At 42.5% G+C, this 13,945-nt stretch overlaps 3 protein-coding genes across 8 annotated transcripts in view; 1 reads left to right on the top strand and 2 right to left on the bottom strand.

Annotated features, from left to right (window-relative positions):
• Positions 1-2,250, bottom strand: part of grin1b (glutamate receptor, ionotropic, N-methyl D-aspartate 1b) — a 32,788-nt gene extending 30,538 nt beyond the window's left edge. For 2 of the 3 annotated variants that reach the window (XM_077520695.1, XM_077520696.1), the window contains exons 1-2: positions 1,732-2,250; positions 655-911 (exon numbers count right to left, since the gene is read on the bottom strand). In XM_077520695.1, coding sequence (XP_077376821.1) covers positions 655-911; position 1,732 — 258 coding nt within the window. In that variant the 5' untranslated portion in view covers positions 1,733-2,250. The remainder of the gene's footprint in view (positions 1-654; positions 912-1,731) is intronic. The other variant, XM_077520697.1, reaches the window with a different exon arrangement.
• Positions 2,251-4,811: 2,561 nt separating this feature from the next.
• Positions 4,812-8,170, top strand: brd3os (BRD3 opposite strand). 3 transcript variants are annotated; one of them, XM_077521006.1, is made up of 3 exons: positions 4,812-4,963; positions 5,275-5,374; positions 7,336-8,170. In XM_077521006.1, exon 3 carries the CDS (start codon positions 7,493-7,495, stop codon positions 7,802-7,804), a length of 312 nt encoding a protein of 103 aa, XP_077377132.1. In that variant the 5' UTR covers positions 4,812-4,963; positions 5,275-5,374; positions 7,336-7,492; the 3' UTR covers positions 7,805-8,170. The 3 variants fall into 3 exon arrangements, with proteins under 3 accessions (XP_077377132.1, XP_077377134.1, XP_077377131.1); XM_077521008.1 differs by lacking the exons at positions 4,812-4,963; positions 5,275-5,374 and adding an exon at positions 6,707-6,884; XM_077521005.1 differs by lacking the exons at positions 4,812-4,963; positions 5,275-5,374 and adding an exon at positions 6,707-6,957.
• Positions 8,171-9,981: 1,811 nt separating this feature from the next.
• Positions 9,982-13,945, bottom strand: part of LOC144018630 (bromodomain-containing protein 3-like) — a 32,264-nt gene continuing 28,300 nt past the window's right edge. For both annotated transcript variants that reach the window (XM_077521003.1, XM_077521004.1), the window contains exons 11-12: positions 13,092-13,402; positions 9,982-10,896 (exon numbers count right to left, since the gene is read on the bottom strand). In XM_077521003.1, coding sequence (XP_077377129.1) covers positions 10,778-10,896; positions 13,092-13,402 — 430 coding nt within the window. In that variant the 3' untranslated portion in view covers positions 9,982-10,777. The remainder of the gene's footprint in view (positions 10,897-13,091; positions 13,403-13,945) is intronic.

Genomic DNA, 13,945 nt, shown 5'->3' with positions numbered 1-13,945 from the left:
ATGAATTATTTTGTCATTTCTTCTCCTTTTTTTTTTTTTTAATTGTTAACACAATTGCTTTTTCAATGCTGGAGTTCTTTGGCTAGTTTTCATTAGTAGCATTGCTCCTGAACCACGAGGGAGGGAGATTGCGTTGAAATTTGGCGATGTTCCCGCGTGAATCTGGAAAATCGGCAAGTCCGGGTTGCGCCAAAAACAAACAATCATTGTCAGGGAAGAGTTGGCAACGCAAAATGGCCGCCTTCTGGCACCAACTGCTAGTTGCGCCAAAAACAAACAATCGTCAAGTAAGACTTGGCAACGCAAAATGGCCGCCATCTGGCACCAATTGCTAGTTGCGCCAAAAACAAACAAACAATCATCAAGGAAGAATTGGCAAAGCAAGATGGCCGCCCTCTGGCACCAAATGCTAGTTGCGCCAAAAACACACAATCGTCAAGGAAGAGTTGGCAGCGCAAGATGGCAGCCCTCTGGCACTAATTGCTAGTTGCGTCAAAAACAAACAATCATTGTCAGGGAAGAGTTGGCAACTCAAAATGGCCGCCCTGTGGCATCAATTGCTAATTACGCCATACATCCACACAGCAAAATTTGCCGGCACACAGCCGATTTGCGTTGAGGTGAAAGGTCACGCGGCGGGGGGCGGTGTCTGACCTGGTTGGAGATGAGGTCCTCGCAGACAGACAGCGCCATCTGGATGGCGTTGGCCTTGTGCGTGACGGCGATGGCGTTCATCTTGAAGCGCTCGCGGCCGTAGGCGGCGTTGGCGTGCGCTACCGCGTCGCGGAACACCTGCTCGTAGCGCTTCTGGCTCAGCACCGCGCCCACGTTGACCACGCGCGGCTCGCAGCCGCACAGCGCCACCGCACCGCAATGCAACGCCAGCAGCAGCAGCGACGCACGCACCTCCACTGGCGAGAAGGGGGCGGAGACACAAGAGTCGTCATCGATACAACTCCCACACACAAACACAATTTTTTTGCAGTACCCTAACAAAACAAACCTTACTGGCCAACAAGTTGAACTCGTCTTTTGTTTAAGAACGTTAAGTTTTCGTGACAGATGATTTATAAACAGCATATATTGTATAAAATATTAAAAATATAAAATATTGTTGTCTGAACATTTTGCAAAGCAATTATTTTTCAAGAAATTTTTGAAATAAATGTTTGTCGGGTTTATTAGATTAAAATAGTAAAATGGTCCAGAATGACCGAAAAAGAAAATGGAGTTGTATTTCGTCCCTCCCGACCGCCAGGTGGCGGTGCTGAACAGCACGGAAATTTTTGTCTGACAAAAAGTGAACACACAACTACACATTTAATCATAAAAGAACTAAACACGATATGAACACAACACACAATTTGCACTTTTCAGTAATACCCTACAATACGCAACAAACACAACACAGAGCAGTGAACAAGCCAAGTTATACAAACACGTTACACGTAGACAACAACACACTTTACGCAACAGCACACAAGACAAAGCATTACAACATATTGGAAACACACTGAACATTTTAACCAGTGGCACACAAACAACTTAGCACACACATAACACACAAAAAACTAATGTGTGCTTCATATCCAAAAACAAATCCACACTTACACAAATGTACACACAGCAACAATACAAGTTAGCAGTTAGCTCATTCGCAGCAACGGGAATGATGACGTCACGAGGCAGCAAAGGAAGTCGTTTCAGAAGTTCCAAAATAAGAGCACTTACTTTTTTTTTTTTTTGGGTGTTTCCACAATAAAAGTCGAATCAATTAGCACAGCTGCTTCCGGTCTCCTTGGCGGGTGTCCGTCGGCCAACCAACAAACACGTTCGAACGTTCGCACGGCTTTGGTCGGATGTCGAGTCGCTTGCTCGCTCCAGCCTTCTTTTGCCCGTGCGCGCGCACCGTCCTGTTGATCCCCGCGCGCACGCACGCACGCGTAACGCGTAACGCGTCAATCAGCGCACGCGCACCTTTCCCTCTTGCGGTCCAGATGACCTCAAGACGACGACGATGATGATGATGATGATGAAGAAGAGGATGCTCGCGTCGACTGTCCTTGTCGATGCTCGCGTGCGCGCGCCCCTGAGACGTGGACGACGGGCGGGATGCGCGCGGCCGCGGCAGCAGCGAGCGCGCTTCTCGTTGGCCTTTCAACAAGCGATTGGCGCGTGCGCGCGCGCTCGCTCAATGCTGCTTCTCAAATGGAGCGAAAACGCAGCTCGCGATATTCGAGACACTTCAAAGGGCATCATCATCATCATCATCATCATCATCGTCGTCGTCCTCGTGTACTGCATAAAAGCGAAAACCATTGCAGGGAATTGTCATTTTTGTCCCTTCATTATTATTATTATTATTATTATTATTATTATTATTATTATTATTATTATTATTATTATTATTATTATTGTGGTCATCTTCGAGCAACGTTAGCATCAGTCCTTTGAAAATGAAATGTCAAAATATTCACACACTCAAATTGTTGTATAAACATAATTATTTGGTTTCAGTATTTGGAAAGTGCATCAACTTACATCAATATTCCATCTTGATAGTGTATGCTTGATGCTTTTTTTTTTTTTTTTTTAATAATTGCATATATATCACCATTGTTGGTATACTTGTGTCTCTCTATTTCTTTTAATATAAAATACGGTAAAAATAAATAAATACAAATAAATAATAATAATAAATAAAATAAAAAATACATATATATAAACAATAAAATAATGTAAAATAAAAATATATATAATAATATATAAAAAATATGTTTTTTTATATAAAATACATTGTTTCTGGTTTGTCATATAAGCTGGTATTGTTTTCATGAGCATTGCTGGTATGAGCTTTTGATGTCATTTTAGTTAAAGGGAGACTTTATTTATTTAGCCATTTTTGGCAGTCAAATGTTAATATTTTGTCTACAATAAATATGATATTTTCATTATTTTTCATGTACAATTAGTGCCTTTAAAAACACATTTTGCAACTTGCTGTCGACTGAAAATGACGTCACAATGTGCTCAGGTAACCAATCACAGCTCAGCTTGTGAATGTCACATGACCAAAACTAGAAAACAGGTGAAGCTGTGATTGGTTACCTGAGCACATTGTGGCGTCATTTTCAGTTGACAGCAAGTTGCAAAATGTGTTTTGCAAGGGGCTCCAGGTGGAGGAGTGGGACCGTCACTTGCCTTTGGTGCCAGTTGGCGTGGATTCGATTCTCCGCCTGGGAGACCCATGTGTGGCTTACATGAAGTAAGCCTGTGTGAGTGATTGGAAAAAACAAACAAACAAACATGTGTTTTGCAAGGTACTAATGGTACGTGAAAAATAAGGAAAGTATCAAATTAATTACCGACAAAATAGTAACTTTTTATTGCTACAATGGGCTAAATAAGTGCATTAAGTTTTAGTTTTTTTTTGTTTTTTTTTAGTTTTTCTGTGTTTATGAAAGGCACTGTTGCTTAATGTAAGCTTTGCAGGAAAAAAAGTTTGTTTTCAGATTGGGGGTGGGACTTAAGAAATTTTTCTTTGTCTGACTCCTTTTCAGGCTATATGTTTACTTGAGTATTGTTTGGAAAAATTGAGATTTTTGTTGATGTTGATTTGTGCCTTAAATAAATTAACAAAATGAAAAATGAGGATAGCTTTCTTGTGTTCACTCCAAATATTCCACATGCTCATTTAGATGCCTTTTCACCGTATCAAGATTTGCATTTCTACATTAGCATTTGCATGGAGGAAGTATGAAAATGTTCCGAATTATCATTTGGTGACTGGCCAGGGCTGGACTGGCCATCTGGCGTACAGGGCAGCCGCCCGGTGGGCCGCTGTCTTTCACGTGATGCTGCTAGTTGTCTGTTTTTTTGCCTCCATTTTAACCCAAGCGAGCGAGCGAGAGCAGCTCATTAAAATCCATTGACAATATCGAGAGCAAACGGAAGTGATCAACATGAGAGAGAATGAGAGTTACGTGCTAGCCAAAAGGTGGTGAGGAATCGGGCTGGGCCGACGGGCCCAAGTCCAAATGCAACGCAGGGCCCGCTATTTGTGCCAGTCCAGTCCTGGGTGAATCCGCAGGTGTGCAAGTGGCATGTTATCCACGACAGGTATACTGTCAAAAAAAATTCCATTGTTTTTAACAAGGAAAAACTGGCAGCTGTGGTTACCGGGGAAATTCTGTAAAAAAAAGAAAAAAAAAAAGAAAAAAAATACAGTGGAACTCTTAAAAAAAACTTTGCAAAACAACTTATTTGACTGGTATTGAATGTAAAATAAACAGTTGTGTATTTTATTGGGATTCAATGTATACAATAAACAGAATCTGTATGTCAATTTGACCACGTTATCGTAGTCAAGTTCAACCTGAAATCAAAATAACCCTCACAAATCAAATTAGGAGAGTCCAATATGCTTTTTTTTTTTTTTTTTTTTTTTTTCCAATGAGCGGCTATCGAGCTTCCTTTCACCGACCGCCATTTTGACGTGTCAATAATAGCGACAATGTTAACTTTTCCTATTTTCATATGCATGGCATATATTGTCGTGTTCTTTTGCACAAAATCTGAATGTTGGCATGTAGACAGGTAACTTGCGTACATGCCAACATTCAGAACTCGTCACGAAGTTGCAAGGATGCGATGTGACAATCACGTCAACAAGTCATAAATAAATAAATGAGTCATCGCGCTGCAGCGTGTGGATCGCGACTCGACTCGAGCTCTTGTTACCATGACGGCGGTAGCGGGACGGATGTGGCCGGCTGCGGTTGCCATGGTAACGAGCCTTCCCGCCCCTCCGACCTCCGTCTGCCGGCGCTGCTCGCTTCGGAGGCCGCTTTGACGCGTCACGTGACCCGACGTGAGCCAGCGCGCCGAAGCGCTCGGTGGGCGTAGCCCGGGTATGACATCATCAGCGAGCACACGAACTGCGCGGCGACGCTTGCGATTCCAGGTCAGCCGCTATACGCATGCGCGCGTGGCCGTCCTGTTTCTTTCTTTCTTTCTTTCTTTCTTTCTTTCTTTCTTTCTTTCTTTCTTTCTTTCTTTCTTTCTTTCAACCTGCGCACTATCCAGCCTGTTTCCACGTCTCCCAATTCCCAACACAGGTGTTTCCAATGACAGCTCATCAACAAGCTCCTGGAGAAACTCTTGATAACGAAAGTTACAGCATTATGTTCACAACCAAATTGTCTTACAAACATAATTGGTATTTATTTGAATATTATTATCCTTTATAAAATACTTTTTTTTTTTTTTTTTTAGAAATTCTTAGCAAGAAGACCAATTGTGAGCCTGCATAGTGCTCCACAACACCATCTGGTGGGGCTCCAAATGCAGAGACGTCACTGGAAATTAGTAAACGGTATGTAAGACCAAAACTGCCAAAATTCAAAATAAATAAATAAATAAATGACAAAATAAATAAATAAATAAATGACTAAATAAATGGATAAATATTGACTAAATAAATAGATAAATAAATGACTAAATAAATAGATAAATGACTAAATGAATAAATAAATAAATGACTAAAAGTGATTTATTTCCATTTATATTTATTTTTTGTATATAATTTTCGAATTAAATTTTTATATTCATTTTTATTTTCACTTTTAGTCATTTATTTATTTAGTTATTTATTTATTTTGAATTTTGGCAGTTTTGGTTTCCATAAAAAGGTACCAAAGCACTATAATATATATGTGTATATGTGTATATGTGTATATATATATATATATATATATATATATATATATATATATATATATATATATATATATATATATATATATATATATATATATATATATATATATATATATATATATATATATATATATATATATATATATATATATATATCCATCCATTTTCTTGACCGCTTATTCCTCACAAGGGTCGCGGGGGGTGCTGGCGCCTATCTCAGCTGGCTCTGGGCAGTAGGCGGGGGACACCCTGGACTGGTTGCCAGCCAATCGCAGGGCACACAGAGACGAACAACCATCCACACTCACAAGCACACCTAGGGACAATTCGGCGCGCACAATTAACCTGCCATGCATGTCTTTGGAATGTGGGAGGAGACCGGAGTACCCAGAGAAGACCCACGCGGGCACGGGGAGAACATGCAAACTCCACCCAGGAAGGGAATTATTTAAAAAAAAAAGACTCGAACCGGAGTCCTCAGAACTGGGAGGCGGACGTGCTATATATATATATATATATATATATATATATATATATATATATATATATATATATATATATATATATATATATATATATATATATATATATATATATATATATATAAGATCAAAATGTCTTTTCCTCCCTTGTGTTTTATTTTCACCTCCTTTTTCACGCTTTTATAATTATATTATTGATCGATCCTTTCACTTTTGTGATGTTAAATCATATTTGTATTGATGTTCCTTCTGGCAAGCTCCCTATGTTGTTTTTATACACGCAAAGAATAACTTTACTGTTGCCATGTTTGTTTTGTGAATTGCAATAAAGAGATGAAAAATAAATAAAAGATAAACAAATGTAAAAGAGCTATGGACCTGAAAGTTGCTTGCACTCCGCCAATAATTGAAAAAAAAAAAAAAAGTAAATCAAAACGTAATCGAGTAGTGGTGTACAGTCCGCTGAAATCAAACACTTGCGTAGTGTAGTGGGGTTCGGGAGCGAAACATTTGAGCTCAGCATCCTTTGTTCCTACCCGGACACAGACACTCAAACGGGACACTCTTCGCGTATAATCTGCATGTCATCGACGTTACGTTACGTGGCGGTGCTTCCATTCCGACACATATGACGAGCGTGTGCTTGACAAGTTTGGACTTTCCGCGATGGACAGCGGCAGTAGCGTAAGCATTGGCAGTTAGCGGGGGGTACCGCGCATGCGGATGACGTCACGCGACAGGATCGAAGTGGAAACTTGTAAGTTTTTTGTGTAAAATGTTTGCCATGTTTTGGCGTTTGGTTTCAATTTGTTAAATAAAGCAAGTCAAGTCAAGTTTCTTGGCTTGAAAAAAAACAACTAAACTAAACATTGCACTTTATATACAGGAAACGAAAGGTCGGGCCAGCAGCGGAAGTGACGTTATAGGCCGCGCCCCCTTTTTGTTTTCGTTCCGAAACGTTAATTTTGAAACAGTCGTGAGAATGCAATTCTCAATTTTAGTTGGAGACAAATAATATAGGCTAACGAGAAAAAACAAAAAATCTATGTTGCTGCTGTAACGTGACGTCATCGGAAGGCGCACAGGCGAGTAACAGGCCTGCCTGGACTCATATGGACTTTTGTCTTCTTCTCAGGACCCAAGTCGGACCTCAGTTAGGGCACGTCGCCATGGTAACGGACGCTGCGGAGGCCTCTCCCAGCGGGGGAAGCATCACGTGTCCCAACATTGTGGACGTTGCTTGTTAATGTTTTGGTCAACTTTCTCGGTATGTGGCGGTTTCCGGTGTCCGCATGTCGTCCTCCAGTGGCCCCGCGCTAGAGGCGGCCCCGACCCCGGCCGCCGCCAGCGCCCGCGCCCCGCTGGCCGCCAAAGCCCTGTCTGAGTCGTTCGTGCGCCTGCGCTACGAGGACACGTCGTGGCTGGTGTGGCGCCAGCAGCAGCAGCAGCAGCACCAGCAGCAGCAACAAGCGGCTCCATCCACCTACCTGAGCCGCAGCCAGTCGGCCTGGTACAGCAACTACGGCAATAGCGCCGTGGTGGTCCCCGACAAGAGCCGCCTGGACGAGCTGCACGGACGCTCCAGAGTCTGCACGCTCATGTAAGCGTGAGTCGAGTCGAGACCGATTTGTCGGACTCGAATCGTTTCCCTTGAAAATCCAGCAGTTATTATCGATTTGCCTCTTTTGGGGCACTCAAGACTTAATTTGGACTGAGCGTTAGCTCCTAATTGATGTTTTTGCTAGCTGAAAGAATATGGATTTGGATTGCTGACAGGTCTTCTTTACACGTGACCTCCATTTGACAAAGTTGTCCATATTGAAAACTTGGGCTACCATTACAGTATCATACACTCTTTGGAGAATTGAAGCGAGCCGGTAACTTGGGTCACTGTTATGAAAATCTGGTTTGTTCTGTACAAATATTGCACAAACTGAGTTGGTTTTGAACCCAGTCAAATAAAACATGGAAAGCAAATAAGTGATAAGTGACTCATTTTGTAGTTTCTCCCTGTCATCACCTGCACTTCCATCATTTGTTGTGTTTTTGTTCCATCATTTGGATTGATACTTGTTTATTCTATTTCGTGCAACTGCCTCTTTTTGATTGCTGCCTTTTTTGGAAATCCAAAGATGCTTTGAAAAACCTGCAGCAAGGAACTTGTTTCAAGCACTTTACTGAGTGAGGGTTGTGAGTGCCTTTTGCTAATACTCGATTTTAACTTGAAGCATGTTTGAATTGCATTTTGAAAGCTAAACAAAAAAAAAAAAATCTCTGGTGTTGGCATGAACAATTTATTTATTTTTTTGCTCTATTCTGACAAGCGCAATGACGTTTCTTGTTTTAATATTTTGTATGGATGGCCATAGAAGGGATGTACCACCAGCCAGTGGCTGTTTGCTGATGCGCCACCTCCAAATTTTACAAGTTGCTTACCTTAATGTCTCACTTTTGTAGGTACATGTGGATCGCCTCACTTGACATTTGACAACATTGGAAACGGATTAATGGGCTGCTCGCTCTCTTTGGGATGGGGGAAGGGAGAAAAGAAGAAGAAAAAAAAAGGCAAAATGTGAAACAGCAGCCCGTTGGCTCTCCTAAAGGCACCAACGGCCACTTCATTTTCCCGGGGGGGGGGTTCGCAAACGGGGCCGGGCGGATTTTTTTTTTCCACTCACTCACTCACTCACTCACAGAAGCTTACATGTGTGAATTAGTGAGTGAAAAAAAAAATCCGTGCGTGCTTTCAAATTGCCGCGGGAGTGACGTCACACAGGTGACACGTTCGCCCCGCTCCGTTTGCGACAAGCCACCCCCCGCTCTGCGATTGGCTGAAGGGAAACACTGTCTTTCCACAGAAACGGCCCGCTGTTTACAAAACACACAATGGCAAAATACAGGCTGGGGTGTGCGGGTTTCGGACAAAATCCCCCCCCATGCGTTATTAAAAGCCCATATCTATAAATTGAGAAGTAGTTTGTTTGTTTAAATCCTGTTTTAAAAAAGTGCATTTTCCTGAGTGAAACCGGCAGACAGCCCCTTTAAGAAATTGAAAATATGTTACATAGAAAAATTTATATAATTGAGGCACTAATGCAAGCACACAATGAGTTTGTTCACATTTTGACTCGCTTCACAAACATTACCATTCGTGTGAATTTCAATCATAGAAGAGCCAAAACATGCCCTATGAACTGCATGTAAAACTAGCCAACCAGAGGGTGCTACATCTGCACAAATGGAAATTAACCTTTTTTTTTAAGCCATGTGCTGCTTTTAATATCGCAACATGATGACGATATTGTGGCAGTTTCCATATCACGATATCACTATATTGCTGTTATCATTACATCCCTACTTGCCAGTGTTGTCATTTTGCATTTGTCGACCTTCAATATTGGGGGTGGCGTGGCTCATTGGGAGTGGTGGCCTCTCAGAGGTTGTGGGTTGGACCCCGTGCTGTACTTGTGACCACACGGGAGTATCCTTGAGCGAGATACTGAACCGCCAGTTGCTGCTGTCGTCATCATCGGCCGGTTGAACGAGTTGTCAAAGCGCGTTGAGGGAATTGCAAGGTGAGAAAGTGCAACGACGTCGCCAATAAACATCTCAAAAGTGCCTTCTTGCCCACACGCACGCGGCAAACGCTCAAAAGTGTCCTCGTACGCTCGATATTCAGCAACATTTCAACCGATTGGGTGTCCTCCAAAGCTAACTTAGCGTAGCATTAGCGTGCTAGCACCAGCAGCGGGCCAATGAGGGCGGAGTCAGCCAGGCCAAGGTCACTTGACGTGTTTATTTATGAAAAGAAAGGAAGTCAGAAAATAAGGATCCCATATCAGTAATTACACCAAACCATTTTTTTTTTCTTCTTTTGGCTTCTCGTGTGTTAGCTACCGCGAGGCATGCGAGCACACGCGGCCACTACACAGGAAGCTAGTTGAAGAAGAGAGAAGCGACTATACAGGAAGCTACTATACAGTGCTGACTGACGTACGGACGGCCCGACGGAGTGCATGCAAACACATCAAATCACGCTTTTTGCCTTTTTTCTTAGTAAAATACAAAAATCAACTGCTGGAGCAACTCAAAACAAAAGTCGCGTGTGCGCGCCCGCCCCACCAAACGAGTGATGATGACGGCTGGGGGGGCGGGGCTAAAATGGGATTAAGAAGAGAACATTTCAGAGATTAAAACCTTCCTTCTTTTTTTCTTTTTTTTTGGCGGGGGTGCTCCCGACAGGAAGTGAGCCATGTAGTGTTTGTTTGGAAGGGGTGGGGCCATGTGGCATCACAAGGATTTTTATTGGCCAGTAACGTCTGTCGAGGAAAACACTCTGACGTGTGTTCGATTCCTGTGAGGGAAAATTTGACACACAAAAGTCAAAACATGTCCACTTGTTCTTTTCCTCCACAAAATTAAAAAAACAAACAAAAAAAACTAGATGCTAAAAAAACAGCTCAGCTTATGTACATACATCAGGTTGTGTGTGTATGTGTGTGTACTTGAGTGTATATATTTATATATTTATATACGTGTGTGTGTGTGTAACAAGTCCAGGGTGTGTGCGCATGTGTTCAGTCTGTGTCCGAGGAAGAGGACGTTCCCGTCGATGAGCTGTCGTCAGACGAGGAAGACGAGCTGCCACTCAAGCGACTAGCCCCGCCTCCCGAGGCCCCGCCTCCAGCTTGCTTCTCTGGAAAGGAAAGAAAAACAAAAGGATGATTGCCAACATGGCCGCCGCCTTGCTTGATGGACACGTCCGTTCGTCCCAGACTCTCGCCTGCGCCTGTGACGGACGCACAGCAAAGCCAAGTATTAAAAGTGGGTGGGATTTTTTTAAAAATGGGCACATCGACAAGCTCCACCCCTTGACGCCTCTCGTAAACGGTTGTGGGCAAATGACTCACGTTTATTTTCAATTTAATTCAATTCAAAAATGTCCTCAGTACATATAAGTCCCAAAAAATAAAAATAAATAATTAATAACCATTAATTATAAATAAAATAAATTCTAATTATAAAATAAAAAATATTAATTAATTAGTAATAATTTATAATAAATAAATAAAAAAATGTCCTCAGGCCACATAAATCCAAAATGCTTATACTTGTGACGCTTATCGGGTTAGCTTTTTTACAACGTGGGCGTTTCAGCTCAACAGAAGAGTCGTAACACGAGGTCTGACTGTCCAGACCAAAGCAATCAGTTGACAGTCCATCCACTCGTTGCACAAATGTCAAAGTTTGATTCGTTGTGGGTTGAAAGTGTTGCCACATGGATTGGAACCAACGTTCGGGCCGTTCCCGTTGCTTCATGTATGGAAGCAATCGATCCTAAACTGAGTATCGCTGATGATATCGATAGCAAAGAATGGATTCTTTTGCTTTTTCACGGACCATTTTCAAATTTAGCGCACGCGCGTGTAAGTGAATGACACACTCGTCGCCAATGACGACGGTTTGCGCCAGCAACAAGAAAGCATGACGAAAATGTCAGAGAACACAAAGGTGCACGGTCGCTGCTCAACAAATCAAACAGTTTGATGATTTTCTAATCAAAACAATTGATGAAATGAGAAAAGTCGGGAGAAGTCGACCCATGCAGGCGGCACTTGATTCAACTTCTAACAGTCAGGAAAACACACTGACCTCAGTGACCTGTATACATCACTGGATAGCCGCGAGCCCATGCACGCCCGTGCAAGCCGTTCAAGTCACTGGGCGGCCATCTTGCGACTCCCACTTCGTGAGCAAACTACTGTATCAACTAGACGCTATACGTAAAGTTGAGACATATACAGCTTGTAGGCACATAGTAGATGGTCGGTGGGTGAATGCAGTGGTGGCCACTATTTTTTTTAATAAATTAAAAAATAAAAAATAAATGAACCAGTGGACAGTATGTGCTGCTTTGAAGACCCCCTTTGACTTTTATGGCTCAGTTCCTTAGACCCCAATATTAGATTTGGCAGAGGCATTTTTTTCATTATAGTTATTCTTTCATAAAAAATACAAGTTTCTATACAAGTACTAAACATTATTAAGCATATAATTTATCATCATAATAATAAAAACACATTTAATTTGTAATGCACTTTATATTTCAAAGAAATCTCAAAGTGCTACAGATGTAAGTTAAAACAAACCACAGTAAATAAAACAGTTAAAAACCCAGCAAATTAGCAAAAAAAAAAAAAACAACAATCCAAACCTAATAGGCTATTTTTAAAAGAAAGGTCTTAAGGCCTTTTATTTTTTATTTTTTTATTTTTTTTTTAAACTTCTGGAAGGGCATTCCAGAGCCGCGGGGCAACTTTCTAGAACTGTTGCCCATGGTGGAGAGTCAGGAGCCAATTTCTACATGCATTTAAGTCAAGTTGTCAAATGTCCAAAGTCCTCTTGTTTAATACATTTAAAACATGATAAATGATGCTGTTTCGACTAATAAGTACTGTCTCAAATGTTCGATCCTGTCAATGTATCGGATGGTATGACGAAAAACGTTTGTTGGGAGGAGCAATATGGCGGCCTCTCCACCTCAAAAATCTTGGCCTATCGGATATCCAGTCATATATACAGATCAGTGGGAAAACAAATCAGGTCAACTTCCGTCATCTCCCATCCCATGCAAGCACTTTCCAAGCACGCAACCTCTTGAAACGCAATCAAACTTTTCTGCAGCGTGAAAATTTGCCTGGGATGACATTTTGATGCCGATTCAAGTCGGACTGATTGCGGTTTGGAGCGGGCTGAGAAAATGGACGAATATCTCGAGCGCGAGACTGACTGACTTGAGTGATAAGGAGGCACGCTCGAAGACAGAAAGCGGGCACTCGCTCGTTCGGGTGTCTTGTCATGAAGTCGTATTTGTGCGACATGCCAACTCACGCATCAGCTTCCTCTGCTTCTTCTGCAGGCACGACTTGACGTAGCGCTCCAGTTCCCGGAGCGTGGACGGCTTGAGGGTCTCAAAGTCGATCTCGATCTCGTCGGGGTTGGAGTCCCTCAGGGAAGGTTCCCTGGACTGGATGATGTGCACCACGCGGCCCAGCTTCTCTCCGGGCAGCCGGTTGATGTCCAGACTCAGCTGGCGTTTCTCGTCATACGACATGGGCAGAGAAGACGACTCGTCGCCGCCGCCGCCGTCGTCGCCGTTGGCCGAGCCGCCGACGCCCGCCTTGGCGCCCTTCTTGGCTTGCCTGGGGACGGAGCAGGATACGACACGTTGGCGTTTGCTTCGGATGCCGGTCGACCCCAGCGAAGCAGACGCTTTGCAAGATGTCTGCCACCAGGCTCTCCCAGAATTGTATTTGCACTTTGCGCAACCGTCCATGTTTCTACACGGACCTAATTTGCAGACACACGCGTCAGACAGAAACTTATTGTCGCTAACAGGCAGCTCGGCTCCACTTTTACTCATCCACTATTAAAAGTCAAAATGTTGCCTGCAAGTCACTTTTTGCATTGCCTAAACTAAATGCTGGCTGGTGTTTGTTTACCTTTAACTCATTTGCTCCCAAAAACGTCTAAATACGTTCTATTATGAATGTTTTTAGTGTGCCAAAGACATATTTATAAGTTTTTTATGCTAGAGCATACAGAAGGCTTCGATGCAGCCTCAACTGCAAAGAACGGTTGAAGCAATGGTAGTTACTAGTCATTACAAAAAAGGGCCAGCAGGTGGAAGGAGAGCATAAGAGATCAACCAGGGCCACGTTGGAAAAAAGATCTTTTCCCCACAG

The sequence above is a fragment of the Festucalex cinctus genome, chromosome 5, assembly GCF_051991245.1.
Source record: "Festucalex cinctus isolate MCC-2025b chromosome 5, RoL_Fcin_1.0, whole genome shotgun sequence".
Lineage (NCBI taxonomy): Eukaryota > Metazoa > Chordata > Actinopteri > Syngnathiformes > Syngnathidae > Festucalex > Festucalex cinctus.
The sequence above is the reverse complement of the archived record's forward strand: the minus strand, read 5'-3'. Positions and strand labels throughout refer to the sequence as shown.